Source organism: Pipistrellus hanaki (assembly GCF_964339955.1).
Source record: "Pipistrellus hanaki genome assembly, chromosome: 8".
Classification (NCBI taxonomy): Eukaryota; Metazoa; Chordata; class Mammalia; order Chiroptera; family Vespertilionidae; genus Pipistrellus; species Pipistrellus hanaki.
Window position 1 is genome coordinate 37090957 of NC_140510.1, and position 18388 is coordinate 37109344.

The 18388-nt window shown below is 40.1% G+C and overlaps 1 protein-coding gene across 11 annotated transcripts in view; it reads right to left on the reverse strand.

Moving 5' to 3' along the window:
• RBMS1 (RNA binding motif single stranded interacting protein 1) overlaps positions 1-18388 on the reverse strand; it is a 216627-nt gene that overhangs the window by 25172 nt on the left and 173067 nt on the right. For all 11 annotated transcript variants that reach the window (XM_084891550.1, XM_084891547.1, XM_084891554.1 and 8 more), the window contains exons 4-6: positions 15197-15288; positions 5280-5437; positions 3153-3232 (exon numbers count right to left, since the gene is read on the reverse strand). In XM_084891550.1, coding sequence (XP_084747676.1) covers positions 3153-3232; positions 5280-5437; positions 15197-15288 — 330 coding nt within the window. The remainder of the gene's footprint in view (positions 1-3152; positions 3233-5279; positions 5438-15196; positions 15289-18388) is intronic.

Sequence of the window (18388 nt, forward strand, 5' to 3'; positions counted from 1 at the left end):
TATTTATTTTTTATTGAATTCATTGGGGTGGCACTGGTTAATAAGATTATATGGGTTTCAGGTGTACAATTCTATAATACATGATCTGTATATTACACGGTGTGTTCAGCACCCCAAGTCAAGTCTCCTTTCATTACCTCTTATCCCTCCTATACCCTCTTCTACCTCCTCCCAACCCCCTTAGACATAGAGTCTTTAAAGTTAAAATGAGGTTCTCAGAGTAGACCTGGTGTCCTTATACAAAGGGGGAATTTGGACACAGAGACAGATGCACACAGAGGGAGGATGGTGTAAAGAGGCAGAGGGAGAAGATAGCCATTCACAGTCCAAGGAGCAAGGCTGGAGCATTTCTTCCTTGCCAGCCCTGCTGACACTCTGATCCTGAACTTCCAGCCTCCAGAACTCTGAGATAATACATTTTTTATGTTTAAGCCAACCAGCCTGCGATACATTGTCATGGCAGCCCTAGCAGACGAATACAATAAGTCTACCACAAGGAATTTCAGTTGCACCCTAGGGGAAGAAATCAGATTCGATAGAGTTGAGGTGGGCATGAGAAGCGAGGAAGTGGAACACGGTGTTAGAAGGTTTATGTGGGGAGGAGCTAGAGAGGGCTTACTTTAGTTTCAAGAGTATAGAGACCTGAACAATCTGAAACACAAATGGACAGATTTTAATATTTTCTAGAGGCCCAGTGCATGAAATTCGTGTATGGAGGGGGGGTTTCCTCAGCCCAGCCTGCACCCTCTTCAATCTGGGACCCCTTGGGGGATGTTCAATTGCCAGTTTAGGCCTGATCCTACAGTCGGACATCCCTTTCGCAATCTGGGATGACTGGCTCCTAACCACCCACCTGCCTGCCTGTCTGATCACCCCTAACCACTCTGCCTGCTGGCCTGATGGTCACTAACTTGCCCCCCTACCTAACTGATCGCCCCTAACTTCTCTGCCTGCCTGCCTGATTGTCCCTAACTGCCCTCCCCTGCTGGCCTGATCTCACCCCAAATACCCTCCTCTGCAGGCCTGATATCACCCCCCAATTGCCCTCCCCTGCCAGCCTGATTTCCCTAACTGCCTCTGCCTTGGCCCCCACTACCATGGCTTTGTCCAGGAGAAGTCATATGTCTGGAAGATGGCCTGTCGATCCAATCTAATTAGAACTTTACCCTTTTATTAGTATAGATAGATTACATAGGATAGGACTGCTTAAATGGGGGGGAGGGAGGGAGGGGAGCCTTTCTCAGCAGGAGGAGATGCTCTTGGCAGACAAAAACACATAATCCCTATATCTGGACTGATAGCCAGCCATATGCACTATAATGCCAAACCAGTCATTAAAAAAATTGAATTCTTTCTTACATCTTACACCAAACAGCTATTGCCCTTAAAAACCCTCCTTAGCCCCCACCTTAGGTTCTGCCTTTGCAGTTCACCCAGATTTGGTTCTGATTGGTCAGTTTCTATGCCAATCAGCATCAAAAGCCCCGCCTCCTAGGCAGCTATTGACTCCTCGCACTTCAACCATATTTGGTTCTGATTGATGGGTTTCTATGCTGGTTAGCATCTCTGGGCCTATCTCCCGGCCTGACCATAAAGGTGGGGCTGATCAGCAGCTGTCCCAGGCTGCTGGTGAGTGGCTAAACTGCTGAACTCTGGGAGAGAGAGAGAGAGGCTTGGCTGCTGGTGAGACCCGGAGAGAGAAGCAGGGTCTGATCACCCTTCTCTATCTGGGCCTCACCAGCAGCCGTTGCTGCTGACCAGCCCCACCTCTCTGTGTCTCCGAGAGGTCACAGTTCAGCCCGCTCACCTGCTGTGTGCGCAGCCTGGCATTTGATCGAGCCTCCAGTGTTGTGGATGTTACAACTCCTGGTTCTTTATATATATAAATGTATTTGCATAAAACAGTTCATAGTTTTGTGCTTTTAAAAATGTCTACGGTAGTTACGCCCGGATTTTTTGTTCCTAGTATTATTTGTGCATTTTCTCCACCAACTAGTTTTGCCAGATATCTGTAAGTCATTAAAAGGAAAGGTTTTTTGTTTTGATAAAAAAAAAGAATAAAAGCAAAAGACAGACTGAAATTATAAGGAGGGGCTACCTGACTGAGCATGGTCTCAAGAGAATGGGATCAAGGACACAGCTTTGAACCCTTGGTCCTTGATACTTTGGGTAAAGAGACGGGAAAGAAGGAGAGGCAAGAATGGGTGTGAATATAGGTCTCCCTGTTGGGAGGAAGCAGGAAATTGATGATGGCGTTCCTGATGGGTGATCTCAATTTTATTCATCAAATAGGAAGGGAAGTTATCTGCTTAGCCTGGGGGTTGGGAGTGAGAAGGGGGTTGAGCAGGATGAAGAGCTTCTTCTAGGGAAGTGTGGGAAGCTGAGTGAGGACCAGTGACCCTGAGGGTCGGTCAAACTGGAGACAGCCATTCCCTGCCCGGAGGTAACAGAAGCAGTGAAAGTGGACTGCTGTGGGATTAATCCAGTTCAGCTATCTGCCAGGCTGGTGTGACCATGGTACTGGGTACAAGAAAACTGAGGATGCTGCTAAACAAACAGTTTTGGTGTTAAAAAATTGGAGACCAAGTGGGATGGGAAAGAAGGACCAATAAAAAGTGAAAATGGAAGAATCCCTTTGTACGTCAGATCCAGATTAGTGGGAATGATAGTGTGATGTTGGGATGAAAAGCTACAGGTGTTCTTGGTCACGACACCACCAGGCAGAGCAATGGGGGGAAGTGGACAGAAGGCCATAGGAGTTGAGGCTCAGATGCAAAGTGGGGGAGGAGGTAACAAAAGCAGAAGCTGGGGTAGAAAGTGTCACAATCCTCAGCCCTGTGACTGAATGAAGGTTTGTTGAGGGTGGTGTTAAGTTGGATTAGAGGATGGCTATGCATCCAAGGAAGAGAGACTTCTTAGGGCTTTACCAGTCAGACAGATCCTTAGTGCTGGGCCAGCTTCCATTTCTATTTAAACAACCAATGTCTGCAGAGAGGTGAACTTCTAAGTCCTATTTGTAGATCCAAAGAAATAAACTTGAAAGGGCTAAATGAGTGGGGGTTTTTTGTTGTTGTTGTTGACATGTCATCATGTGTTGAAATTGTACATGCATTATATAAAAAAGACCACTGATAACATTTTAGACAACATACCAGAAACTCCAGGTGGTGTCTTAATGAACTTCCCGTTAAAATGACCAATAACGGCTTCACACTTTTCTGTTGATTCCATCCTATATTTATATAAAAATAAAACAAATATTTAGAGGTCTCTTAGTTTTCATTTTCTTCTGCAAATGTGAAATACATTCCTACAGGTTTAGAGATTACAAATAAAATGGAAAAAAATGTGAATAAGAAGTGGGTTTATCCTATCTTTATCTAATGTGCTTTGTACACTTCTATAGTTAAAAAAAAAACTTAACAAGTACATTCTGAATTACAAAACAAAACACACACCTATAAGTTTAAGATCAAACATACCAAATGTATAATTTTAATCTATTTGTTGGAAAACTGACATTCAATACACAATAGCTTTCTTAGTCATAATATTAAATTAAACACAAAAAATAGTTTAAAAAAAGAGTGTATTCACTGTTTGCTAGAATATTTTAAAGATGGCTTTTCCCTTTACATGATCACAAAATGAAAGGTCAGAAGATTCTATAAGAACCAGTGTCAATCAGAGGATGTAGAACCTTATGAGGTTTTTGTATTTGCTTCAAGTTTAAAATTAAAGTCAATTATGTACCTTCCCTTTAATCCTGGCTTTGGAGGCGTAATTAAAGGATGGAGCCTAACTTCACAACTTATTCTTCATCATCTGCAGGGGGCTAAAAACACTTGAGAAACATTTCAGGGGAATTAAGTGATTTTGACTTATGCTTCTTTAATGGAAGAAACACTGAATTATCTATTCAAAAGGCGCTACTCTCCAAGACTACCCAGAGTTACACCCAGGTTTTAATGGGTAATAATAGTTTTAAAAAGCAGTAGAACTTAATTGGATTCCATCTTTGGGCACAGAAATAAACTACTAGATCTGCTTTCAGAAGAACACCCACAGAGGTGACAAGTTTTAGATGGCACCGAGCTTTTCATTGCTTCACATGGATCCTTTTAGCCAATCAAGTGCACACTGGAGAAGACAGCCTTAGTGACAGTTGGCTGCAGAACATTTTAGTTTTATTATAAAACTAGATGCTCGGTGCATGAAATTTGTGCACAGGGGGTGTGTGTCCCTCAGCCTAGCCTGCGCCCTCTCAAATCTGGGACCCCTTGAGGGATGTCTGACTGCCCGTGTAGGCCCGCTTCTACCTACTGCAGGCTTCCAACTGCTCAATATTCCAGCGACAATAAAAAAGTCCCTTCTTTGCATCAATTTTCTTATTTGTAAAATAGTAAACAATGCTTGCTTTGTTATCTCACAGGTCTGTGGGAGAACATGTGATTGGCTTCAAATAGGATAATGTAGTATATAAAAGTAAAATGTCAGCAATTTTTCCTCCAGAATCAAAAGTAGTACTGTAAGACATACAGACATTATCTGTTACTACACAGTATTAAGTTCCTAAATAATGCACCATGTAAAATAAGTTTCTGTACATGGGCTTTCAGATTAGAACTATATAACAAATCAAACCTCCTTCTAATTAAGATTTTTCCTTTGGAAACCAAATTAACCACTACACCAAAGTATCCTTCCTAGGGAGGAAGGGACTAAAGTAAGATGAAAGAAGTGACGGCACTTTAGATCTATCTGTAACATTTTACTCCTTCAGAAGATAATCTGAGCAAAATTGTAAGATGTTACCATAGGTGTAACAATTGGTGCTTACACAGATGTCATATCATTGATTTACTTTTTTGAAAGTTTGAAATATTTTATTTAAAAATCTAATGTCATTGATTTTATTGATGTTGAATCAAATGTCTATCTAATAAGAAAAATCATATTGATTTCTGTACAAAATTTATGAGTCGGAGATTGCTATTTTGAAGAAGTTATAGACATCCTGATCTAATTCACAATTATTGCTGTTATAATATTTCCTTGCCCTCAGTCACTAAATATTAGTGTCCTTAGGTTCAAAAATACAAATAAACTTTCAAAAGATTTGGAAAAATCCAAACCACTATTTACACATTATTTAAGTTCATGGTGCAACTAGCTCCCATAATCCTGACTTAAATTCTCTTCTTGCTCAGTATTTATTTCCCACGAAACTTAGCAGAGCTGTGGTTGTTAGCATAATAAAAATAGGAAATTGTGCTTACCTAGCAAAGCCAACGCCACGACTTGTACCACTGGAATCACGTAGTATCCTTGTAGAAATAACTTGTCCAAATGGTTTCAGCATGTTTTCAAGCTCCTGCTCATCCATGGACAGTGGCAAATTAGAAATATATAGGTTGGTAGGATCTTGTTCTTGTTGCTAAAACAGAACAGAGAATTGTCCATTTCTTCCCAATAGAAGGTGAGGTATGTTCACACACCTACTTTGATTTAGCCACTCTCTTTGCTCGGGTAAGAACATGGGAACTATATACAAGTCACCGCGGACACTTGAAAATAGGATCTGAAGCCCGGACAACCTGTGCAGGTCTGACATGAGCTGACAGAGCCTTTCTCAGTAGATCTGGAAGTGGGACTGCTGGCAGGGATGCTCAGTTGGAGAGGATCCCCTCGTGGAACCACAAGTTTCAGCTGCCCGCGGTGCTCTCCAAAATAACCAACCTCTGCTCTACTACTATTTTTAGGACTCCATTTCAGGTCACTATTGCACAGAAGGCGATTACTGCTAATCAATCCAGACCAAGTCATCTAAAGCCCAGTGGGGCTCTGCCCAAATCCCCTCCTCTGCTCCATGGCAGAGTCCTTACTGCTTTTGAGCTGTGATTACCCTCAGGAAAAGGAGAGCTCCAAAATGAATGACAACAACAAAAAGAAAACGCAAAGTCATACAAAATAATAAACTCTAGGCAGATCAAATTTTAGAACCTGGGTAAAATTAAACTCTAGAGCAGATTTGGAGGGGTGGGGGAGGGGAGGTTTGCTAGGTGCTTGCTACTGAAAGAGGGATTCAGGGGCCAGCAGGAATGGCATTATCTGTGTGCATAATAGAAATGCAGAATCCCAGGCCCCACCCCAAATCAACTTAACCAAAGCTGCATTTTAACAAGATTTCCATGTGCTTCATTTGCATGTGAAAGTTTAAGAATCAATAATCAGGCCATTTCCTATTTATCTTTCCTTTATTTAGGTAGAATCAGCGAAAACCAAAGATATATAGTAGAATTTTCTGAGAACTGATAACTGCTATGTATATGTAACTAAGAGTTTGAAGTTCAAATTGTCAGGGGTAAAACCTATCAAGTCAAAATTCACCTCTGCAATTGTGAGATTAGGGTAGCCTTAATTTTAATTTTAAATCAGGCTTAACTTTAAACCAGGTTTCTTTTGATCATATTAACCAACTAGAGGTCCCTCAGCCTGGCCCGAGAGGATCTGGCTGAAACCTGCTCTCCTACAACCCTCCAAAGGATCCTGGATTGCGAGAGGGCGTGGCAATAATTAGGCTCCCTCCTCTCTGCTTCCCACGAGTCCCCTGAGAACTGCTGCTTCCAAGTAAACCATAGCTCAGCAGTTCCTGCATTGAGCATCTGCCCCCTGGTGGTCAGTGCGTGACATTGCTACTGGCTCATTAGCTGGTTGCTTAGGCTTTTATATATACAGATTGTACCTTTACACACTGAACTATGCAAGCTTATGCTATTTCTTTAACACATTGCGGACCAGTAGTTTTATTGCTAGCATTACCCCGTGGCCACATAAGTTTCTATTGAATGAGTACAAAAAACATTTCATATACAGGTCAAAGGCACGCTTTAAAATTAAATACCCATTGCATTTTGAAGTTATTTATTACATATTCTTACAAGCTAATATCTTTTAAAAAAAATCTCGTGATTGGCCACAAACCTTAGAAAACATGAGAATTCTCATTATCTGTCCGCATTAATAAGAACTATTAGTGAAGTATTAATTGATGTTTTAGCTTTAGGCAACAAAATAGCACACTCATTGTATTCTAGATTTCCAAAATGCATAATGCTTTAAAAATACATGCTTAGCCGGGACCGGTTTGGCTCAATGGATAGAGCGTCAGCTTGGGGACTGAAGGGCCCCGGGTTCGATTCCGGTCAAGGGCATGTACCTTGGTTGCGGGCACATCCCCGGTAGGGGGTGTGCAAGAGGCAGCTGATCGATGACTCTCTCTCATTGATATTTCGAACTCTATCTCTCTCCCTTCCACTCTATACAAAAATCAATAAAATATATATTTTAAAAAAAATAAATAAATAAAAATACATGCTTACACGAGCATGTTTGATTTGTACAAAGTCTCTACTTTCAAGTGTAGCACTAATGAACCCTGAAGTGAAACTTTTCCTTTATATATAATCCAGTAAAACTGAACATTGATTTTTCTGGTCAAATTTAAAATAACAATCTGGTATCCTAGAAAATGATAAATGGTATCCCCAAGAATTAAAGTTATCAAAGACTGAGAAACTATGAGCAGAAAGTACAGTCCCTACGACTTCATGGTTCAACAGACAGCAGCATGGAGCCAGCCTGTTGCAAAGGTACAGAGAGCAGGCTCCCAGCCTGGGTGCCCCAGACTCTCAGGTGTGCGTCGATGTGGTAAGATCCAGGAAAACATTAAAAGTTTTCAAATGTTCAATAGCAAGCTGAATAGTTACCCTCATTCACCCCTTCCACAGACTAAACAAAATGGTAACCATCTTTGCCTTTCTTTAGCTGTAGATAAATTCAGTGTGGCATCACTGATTATCTTATGCTGAGTAAAACCTCCTAATGACCATTACATAAAGTGTATCTTTAATGTATAAAAATCAAAATTGATGTTTAATAAGTGCATGACAATAACAGATAACATATTTCAAAGTATGAGGAGAAGCAAAATGGTCTTATGCATTAAAGTTTTCAAATTCTCCTGAGATAGATGGGATGAGTGGTAAAATCCTATTTCTACTTCACTCACTATCTTCATCAACTTCACCCAATTAATCACAAAGCTCCTTGATTAGCCATTTCATGTGGGTTCTGACCTTCCAAATCCCCAAATTTTCCTTCAGTGCTAAAGACAGTGTTTGTTCCTATGGAAGTCTGGTCTTTAATTGGCCAACATAGAAGGGCTCAGTCCTTTCTGTCTGAAGGTGGATATGTAGGGCCCTGCAGCCTAACACTGCTAATTGACACTGACAGTGCATCTCACACAATCCAGACTCATCACAAGCTCTGACTCCAGTCCTGTCTCCCAAGTCAGGGAGATAAAAACATAGGCATGAATACCATGATACAGATGTGTACAAATGACAGTGGAGCACAGATGGGAGATTAAGGAAGACTTCAGAGGGCATGACTCTGAGCTGAAATTTGAGAAACGGGCAGAAGTCACGAGGCTGAAACCCGATTGGGAAAGGCTACCTAAGGAGTTTGATTTTACTTCGTCAGGGATTGCTACTTAAACGTGCCCACTGAAGCAATGCTATCAGCAGGGAGAGTGACTACGAATCCTGAGGAGTATGTAGACAAGGGCCAAAGTAGCTTTGCAAAAATTGCACATTTTCTTTGAAGCCTATGCTTTTATCTGAAAAAAGGAGGGGGCGGGGGCGGTGGGCAGGGGAAGCCAATATTGCAATCTATCCCTTAACTATTTAAGTTTGTTTTAATATAGAAAGAATATTTCTGTTCTAATACTTTCAAGTAATACTCATACTCTAGGGAGCTAAGCCATGTTTATCCTGTGATTTCATGTACTCCGGTAGGTGAGGGGGAAGTAAGAGGAAGGAGGAACTGCCGACCACATACAGCAGTTAGGAAGCCACACCCTGAAAATGTGAAGCATTTGGACGCACAGAGTAATACGATTAAACCTATCTAATTAGAAAGATTTCTGAATCATGCTTAGTCAGATTCAGAATACAGGTGGGAACCCCATAATTAAAGAGCATTAAAACACTCCTTGGGCAAAGATATGTTATAGAAAATGTTACATAATATATATAATAAATATTGTGGGCTTTCATTTTAAGCTATAATCATAAAAACACAAATGACTAATATTTAAGAATTTCATAGAATTTGTCATATGTGAAGTTTGTTAAAAGGGCTGACAATGTAGGTACTACTTTCTACATCTGTTTTAGAGTTGCTTTTATTATTAAAATATTTTTAAAAAATAATTTTAAAAGTCTTGATTCACCCTGAAAGTTTACCAATGAAGAAATAAGTGCTAAAATCAGAATCCAGGAAGAAATTGAGTTCTTAACCCATTCTTTGATAGATAGTGAGATAGAATAGAATAAACACAAATAAATATTTTTAATGATTTTAATGTATTTGTTTTCAATAGCAACAACTCAATTAGGTTTTTCATTTGGGATGACCCTTAGAACTAATGTCATTTAATGATCACACAGTTACAATAATTAAAAATATACACACAATATAAAACTCCCAAGCTGGCAGCGTTGGCTACAGAAATATCTAACCCTCAAGGTGTCCATGCATTCTAATTACCCTCCATTCACAGGAACAAAACATACAATATCTGTAGGAAGTGGGGGGTTGTTCTTGAATGAGGGTAATTTAGTTTCCTTAAAATCAGTGACAACCATAACTGTTTTATTACATCAATGCTATGTCTGAAAAAACAATTCTTCTATAAATTATGGGTGGCCAAACATAAAAATGGGGCCAACAGGCCTCTTTATGTCCATGGAAAGGGTTCAATGGCTTCTCTAATGAGTAGAAAACTGGATCCCACATTGGCCGTGAGAGGGATAAATGGCCACTAATGTTCATTTGAGTAGAAAAGCAGGACTCGGACGTCCCGCGTGGTGTAAGGCACTCAGTCATCATCTGAAAGAAATTAACAAAAACCTCCCTGTGCGTGTGGAATGGTTCCTAAAATGCAAGAAGGGGACTTGGCAGGAAGACCAGACATCTGTTTTCTCTTGTACTGAATAGGTTCACCAACCAGCAGATTGCTTGCTGCTCAGGGCTTGTGAATGCAAACTGCCTGGAGCATGGAGGGCCTCAGTGAGGAAGGGGAATTCAATTCCTGCTCCTTTAACTGCCTATTTATGGGGGCAGGGAGGGGGGAAGCAAGGTCACCACCAGCCATATTACCGTGTTTCCCCGAAAATAAGACATCCTCCGAAAATAAGACCTACTTACAGGTTTCCTTCTGAGTGAAATATAAGGCATCCCCCCAAAAATAAGCTCCCCTCCCCCCCCCCCCCAGGCTAAACATGAGAGATTTGGTCCACTGATTCTGAAAGAAATGGAGTCACAAGAAATTCACCAGGAAATTCAGGAATTGGATTGTTATGATGATGTTCCAGAAGATGATGACGATTATTATTGAGTAAATGAGTAAATTCTTGATACTGTAGGATTCACAGTTTGTCTGGTTTGTGTTGACAACTACTGTACGTATACAGGTAATAAATTTCCTTTATTTTCATTTAATAATAAACGTGTACCGTATTCTTCTTCATGGAAAAATAAGACATCCCCTGAAAATAAGACCTAGTGCATCTTTGGGAGCAAAAATTAATATAAGACACCGTCTTATTTTCGGGGAAGCAGGGTACATATGATGATCTGCTCACGCCAAGCCAAACTTAAGAGGGAGGCATTGCTGAAAGGCCTGCACAAGTCACTCTGCTAACAGATATCACTAATGCTGATTTGAGTTTTATGTCCTTTTAGCTCATTATCTGAGTTTTTCTCTTCATAGATTTCAGGTGTTTTATTCTAAAAATGCACACGTTTTTAAATAAACGCCAAGTGTAACACAAACAGAATTGGCCTTTGAGACTTTGGGAAACCTTTTGATAAGTATCATCAGGTACTTGATGGACAGAGATCATTTTATTACTCTTAAATGTCCCATTCTTAATTCTCGATATCTGTCCATCCTAGAAAGAAAATTTTCCTCTCACTTAATTGGCTTCTTTGATTAAGAACATAACAACCATTCAATGGTTACCTTGTGCCAGGTACCAAATAAGGCACTGGAAATTAAAACATGTAAAAATAGTCATTGTCTAATGCTTTTTTTTTTTTTTAAGTATGTTCTCCTTGATTTTTTTTTCCTTTTTTTTTAGAAAGAGAGGAAGAGGGAGAAATAGAAACACTGATCAGCTACCTCCTGCACACCCCTTAGTGAGGATGAGTCCCCAACCTAGGCATGTGCTCTGGTTGGGAATTGAACCTGTGACCTCTTGATGCAAGGGTTGACGCTCAACCACTGAGCCACACAGGCTGGGCTGTCTAATGCTCTTTATCGGCAGTTTTGTAATTCAGTTTTAAGTGTGTGTAGAGTCCTTTTCCACCAAGGTAGCCAATGTGTCAAACAATATATCCTCTCTTACCACCTGGACAACTCTAGTATCGATAAAATGCCCCTTAATTTTTTTCCTATGTAACAAAACAAACCTTTAATACACGGGATTGTGCATTTTCAACACCTTACAGCATCCTGATCAATTCCCTAAAGGAAAGCAGTCAGGGATGGGCCCCTTATTACCCAACTCTAAACTTCTTTTAAAAAGTGTCTCCAAAAACTATGTGGCAGGTGTTCCTTTACCCAGGAAACATGAAGGGGCTAAGTGAAGTCCAAACACTCAAATCCAAGGTTCAACAGTATAGATCAATGGACTCTCTAGCATTTAAAACAGCTTTTGTAACTCTGATGACATAATACCAGCGAAATCTGATCCAGGAAACTCAGTCATCCTACAAAGACCTGAAGAAATTCATAAGGTGCAGAATGTTGGCACACTGCCAGTGGCTCTGAACCTGTGAATGGTTCTTTCCCTACAGATGACGGAGGGAAGGATCATTTTTCTAGTCTATTTACAGTACCAAGCCTCCGAAGGAGGTCTTTGAACAGTGCCCATTATCAACTCACAGGAAAGCTGGCGTTCCAAGTACACGGTTGACATCCATTGCATCCAGTCCAGTTTTGACTAGCTGCATTGTAAAGACTTCTTCAAAAACACTGTGTTTAATAAACTATCCTGCTTAAGGGCACAGGCACTAAAAAGATGCGGAGTTAAGTGCAGTCTAAATAGGGCCTCTACATTTGTAGCTGGTTGTTAAATAGGCCTCTTTCTCTCATTCAGCAGAGGACACAACAGAGTGGCTGTCGGGCACTCCATGTTAAATGAGAAACCAGACCACCTGAAGAGAGTCTGCCAGGAGCTGGCTGAGACCTGGCCTGGGACTTTCGGCTGAACACCCACCTCTTGTCTGTCTCTGAGAGACTGGAGAGGCTGAGAATGAATACATCTGTGGAGAGAAACACAATAATGGCCGGAGTCTCACCCTGGGGGCTGCTTCCTATCACCACCATTCAGACAAGAGGGGCTTCAACAGACCGTCAGGGGGCTGGAACTGTGTTCTGTGGGACACGGCGGATCAATGTCCAACGTGAGCTTGAGGAATCTAAAAGGCTGGTTGAAGGGCCCTAATTAATGTTGTTGGGAAGTAACTACTCTCCTACGGATAACTGGCAAAAACGTAGTGCAGATGTGGGCATGCAAGGTAGGGGTGCCCAGCGTTGTGTTAGAACCTCCCAAGAAGGTTGCCATGAAGGGTGAGGAGGTCCCAGGAGAAAACGGCTGAAGACAGACCCTTAGAGTATTGGGAGCTGAGGCCAGCAGCCTGAGGACATCTCTAGCTTCAAGGGACCAGAGGGAAACGATCAATTGGGGTGGTGATGGTGATAAAAGGTCTCTGAACTCCCGCAGTTTTGAGGGTGAGATGCTTTGGAGAGATTCTCTGTCTGGCCAAAGAAGCAAACACCAGATGACAGAACTGTCAGGTCAGGAAGCCTTCTCTTCTGTTACTACTGCTCCACACCAGAGGGGGTCTGGGACCCATCACCACCCATGGCTCTCTAGCAAATTAATCAGGACACTGTAAGGCAGGGGTCCTCAAACTTTTTAAAGTGGGGGCCAGATCACGGTCCCTCAGAGAGCTGGAGGGCCGGACTATATGAACTATTAATTCCTACTGTAACACCTCGGCTGTGCTCACTGCCCAAAAAACCTGGCGGGATGATCAGACTCCTCTGCGGGCCGCATGTGGCCCGCGGGCCGTAGTTTGAAGACCCCTGCTTTTTAAAAGTCACATTGCCATATAGTAAACCACAGCTAGTGAGCTAATGGAAGAGTGGGAAAAACACAAGCTTGGGAAATAGGAAAAAAGTTAACCATATCACATTCCACTACAGGCTTACTGCTCTGAGCAGACCTTAGCTGGGGGAAGGGAGAAGTGATACCATTACACGATACCCCACATTTTGTCAAATAAACAGGCCTGGACATGGAGTTACAGGCGCCATACATTTAGCATCAGTAATGTGTTCTTGAAAATCAGACATTCAGCATCAAAGGTTACCAACTAGAAATCTGTTTTACATGATTTCAAATAGGAAAAAAGGTTATAATGCATAATACATTAATTACAACCCACAACTTCCTAAAATATAACTATTTACTTTTTTGTTTTCCTAGTTCTTAAAATGTAACTAATTACATCTGTAAATCTCTCTGAGTGTGTGTACACACACAGAAAAAAATGGTTATATTGGGAGGTCAACCTTAAAAACACTGCTTCCTGAGCAGTCAATTGCTTTGTAAAATGTGATTTCTTTTAGAAACAGCAACATCCAAGGCATACATTTCTTCGGCTGACTCAGCAGTTTCAGAACACCTACACATGATTTTGGTACCTTACAAACTGTGTTTGGAATAACTTTCCCCATACAACATCTTATTTAAAGTATTGTATTGAGGTTGGTATAACTACATTCGGAAACAGATGAAAATGTACTGAAAGCTCATTAGGTTCCATGAAGTTTGTATATGAAAAAAATCAAGAAGCGTTCTACAGAATAAATAAATAAATAAATAAATAAATAATCAGAAGCACCTGAAATGAATGAAAAAACTGATGGGACTTTTTAAAATCATGAGAGCGGTCAGAAAAGTCCTGGAACCTGCCCTGGATTTTACCTATGAGAGGAGGAAGCAGGAGCTTCCTGGTGTGAATTAAAATGGCAAAGTAGAGGAAAAATTAAACATTCTACATTGTACAGTACAGGTACTGCATCTTCACAATTAAATGATCTAAAGCCTCATAATCCCCATCTTTCAACAATGTCACAAGAAACTGCTCTATGCTATAAACAAATAATCTGAAAATCATGATGCTTACCATGTACAGTTTCTGTTTAACTATGTACTCTGGAGTTTAAGAAAACACAAAGTACGTCAAACTCAATCCCAAGTTTTACAAACGTTAAGTGTTCAAGGCGTGCTTTAGAAAGGTGACACCTTTCACTAATTTTTAAAATCTTTATTTGTGTTGCTGCCTTTAGTCTATGTGATGCTCTAGCCTGGTAGCTGTAGATATGTCCTTCAATATCTATGTTCTTCTCAGGTAACTTATCTCTTTACCAGAGTCCCTGAACTGCATAAATTCTCTTTCCTTATGGCAATCTCACTGCTCCTTGGGGAATGATCACAGGCTACTACGCAGCAGTAGCAGAGGACAGCACTCAACTCCTTTCCTCTGTACTTCAAGAAGCCAGATAATATACTAGTAAAATTACTGGACCTTTTGAAAAGAAGGTACAAAATATGAAACTGCTGAGTTTCAGGCTTGAAAACATTTTCCAAAGCAATGCCAGGACCACAAATGGGGGGAAAATACATAATTATGTGAATGTCTTAGTAAGTGTACTATGGTGCCAGGTATGATATAACCTAAGCTTACACGCAGACAAGAAAGATGAAGGCATAAATATCACTTCAACAATATTATTCATGTAGATAAGATTAATCTTATATCTCATAAATAACCAATGTCTAAAAATGCCTGACTTTTGAACAGATTCAAAACAGCAACTACCGCTTACACTGCATAAAACTACAATTGAGGATGTGGAGTTACGGGACATGTGTCCAGAAGTAACCATGGCTGGTTCGGATGGAGGGGAGACATGTGAATGGTCATAGGAAGACAATCTGTCAGCTTCAGAACCAAAGTCAGGGACCAGAGAAGTGATCGCTGCCTCTCAACTCACCTTTGCCATTTGAGCTTGAACCCCACTAGCCTTCAGGGCGGACACAGCTTTCTGGGCAGCGGCAGGACTGTCAAAGTCAACAAAACCGTAACCTGAAATGCAAAACAGACTTCGTGTTTAAGCCATTATTGTACGGTTACGCGAAGAGGGAAAGAATGACTCCATTTGGTTTCTGGTGCAGGCAACAAAAAATGAAAGCCATGACGACCTGACGGGTCTCAGGAGCGGCAAGGCAGCAGGCATCCTCCTCGGGTGGCCTTCCCTGGTGTCTACCACGGTCAGGTAAGTTTCCCTTCAAAGGAAAGACCCAGCTTTTCTCCTTTCCAGATCTGTTTTTCAGGTGTCCTATATTTACTGACAAAAATGACATCTAAGTTACCAACCAAAGTTAACGGAAAGAAAAAAAAAAAAATCAACTTCAGAGAAATAGCATTTTCAATGATTTGGTAAGAAAGATGAAGCCATGTATGGACCTTACAGAGGACCAAAATAAAATGGTGTTTATTCTTTAGACTAAACTTTATTTTTCAAAGAATTGAGTACAACCCTTAAACACCCAAGTATAATCTAATTTTTAGAACTTGGTTAAAAATATCATTACTTGTTTACCTAAAATACAGCTCATCATGATCTCCTTTCAAAATAAAGAAAGGGAGGAAAACATGCCTCTAGATACCTCAAATTAACATGTCCTAAAGTCTAAGAACAAAATAAACAAATAATCAAATACTCTCCTATAAAAGGCCCTGGTTCAAAGCTCATTTATCCAAAGCTTTATAAACATTTTAAACCAGCTAGTCAGTTATTTTCCCTGGCCACAACAAATCAAAACCAGGAAATTAGAGAAAAAAGGAGTTGGGTTGAGAGTAGGACTACTATAAAGTAAACACTCGGATGATATTTATCAGTGAAATTTAGTAAAAAGCAATAAAAAAGGAAAACTATACAAAAACAGGATTTATGCTGTTTAAGAGCTATAGTTCCTGATTCAACCAATCCCATGAGCATCACTGTATTAAAATAGGCAATCACTGATTTTTCACTGTGGGAACTCTTAAGTTATTGAGAAAAGGCTAAATTATATTTAACATAGTTTAAAAGATCAGGGTACCAGGCAAAATACCAACAGAGATTTTCTAGAAACTCAAACCTATTAAATCAATTTTATTTTAAAAAGAGAGAGAGGGAGAGAAGAGAGAGAAACCTTGATTATTCCACTTTTATGCCTTCATTGATTGATTCTTATGTTCAAGGATTGAACCCAAAACCTTGGCATATTGGGATGATGCTCTAATTAACTGAGCTACCTGGTTAGGGCTTAAGTTAATTTTAAATGATAATAATATTTTTGTAAAAGAAAAGCACTATTTGGAGGTTGCATAGAAAAGGGACCAGTCCTATAATTGATTTATAGATATTATAACAGATACACACACACACACACACACACACACACACACACATATACACACACTGAGTGGCCAGATTATTATGATCTCTGAATGCATAATAATCTGGCCACTCAGTGTGTATATATAAATTAGAGGCCCAATGCATGAATTACTGCATGGGTGGGGTCAGGCCAGCCTGGCCAGGGGGAGGAGACATGGGTGGTTGGCCAGTTGAACTCTTGGTTGAGGGGATAATTTGCATATTAGCCTTTTATTATATAGGACATACACTGAGTGGCCAGATTTTATTATGTGTTCAGAGATCATAATAAAGGTTCAGAAATAGTTCAAAGGCCATTGTGCAATATTAGTACCAAAAATATTGCCTAGTAACCAAGTAAGTTGTAATGAAATGAAGTAGACTATCTGTTATAGAAATAAATGTTTTAGGAGAGATGAGTATTAAAGCTAAAACAAGCAGCAGCTTCTTTCTATTACTTGGAGTGGGACTGAAATAGGGCTTAATTTGACTTAGAAGTAGCAAAATAGCCAGGTTGGGAATAAAAAGAGGCTGATCCTGGTAACAGCAGAGAATGTTCCTCAACTGAACAATTAGTAATCAGGTTCATTGTATTTTGGGTGTTTTCTAGAAATCTGCTGTTAGTGAAACTCTCTTGGGAGACACACACCCTCTCTCTCTAACTTGTACACATATTTTATTCCCAAACACAGTGTAAGCAGGTCATAAATGAACACTCCACTCCACTGAAATGATGTAATTCCTGCTGATGGATGTTTAAGTCCCCCCACCCCCAATTTTACTGGTGTCATTCAATTATGATAAATGGAAGATCTCAATTTTGATGTTATTGCAGTCAAAGTTATTATCCTCTCAGCTACTATTAGTATTCCTTTATCTGTTATTTTATTTATTTATTATTTTAAAATATATTTCATTGACTTCTTACAGGGAGGAGAGGAGAGTGATAGTTTGAAACATCAATTAGCTGCCTTCTGCACACTCCCCACTGGGATGTGCCCACAACCAAGGTACATGCCCTTGACCAGAATCAAAACTGGCACCCTTGACCCCACAGGCACACGCTCTATCCACTCATCCAATCCAGTTAGGGCTGTTATTTTCTTATTAGGAAAACCTATAGTGGTTGCATTGTATTTAATTATTTACATCCTCTTTTTTGTTTTCTTTCCAGTCATATTCCAATTGTTTTATAAATATGAGCTGAAAAAAAATGTAAGAGGTAAGCCTGCAACCTAATGCTTTTCATTTTCTCTTAGGTTACTATCAAGGTAACTAAAGGCGTGTAACTTTGATTTACACAGGTTCCATGGGTTTCATTGACTGCACCAAGGGAATAGCTATGTTTTCTATTTTTGCTTTGGCATCTAGGAAACTCAGGGCCATTTCTGTAGTAATTGTATGTTTCCTGCTCATAGCCCTATTTTTCCTTTGGTCTGATCCATTTCTACGTGTGTGTGTGTGTGTGTGTGTGTGTGTATTCTGATCTTAAACACAACTCTGTAAGCATTAATAATCAATCAGTGTCCCAATCAGTCCTTTGGAAGTCTTTTAAGGAGGATCCTGAATATATATAAGTGCCATATATATATAGTAGGCCCCCTTTATCTGAGCTTTTGTTTTATTTGCATGTTTTGTTAAACATGGTAAAAAAAAAAAACATTAAATGTAAAATTCCAGAAATAAACAATTTATAAGTTTTAAACTGCAAGCTGTTCTGAGTAGCATGACAAAATCTCATGCTGTCCTGTTCCATCCTGC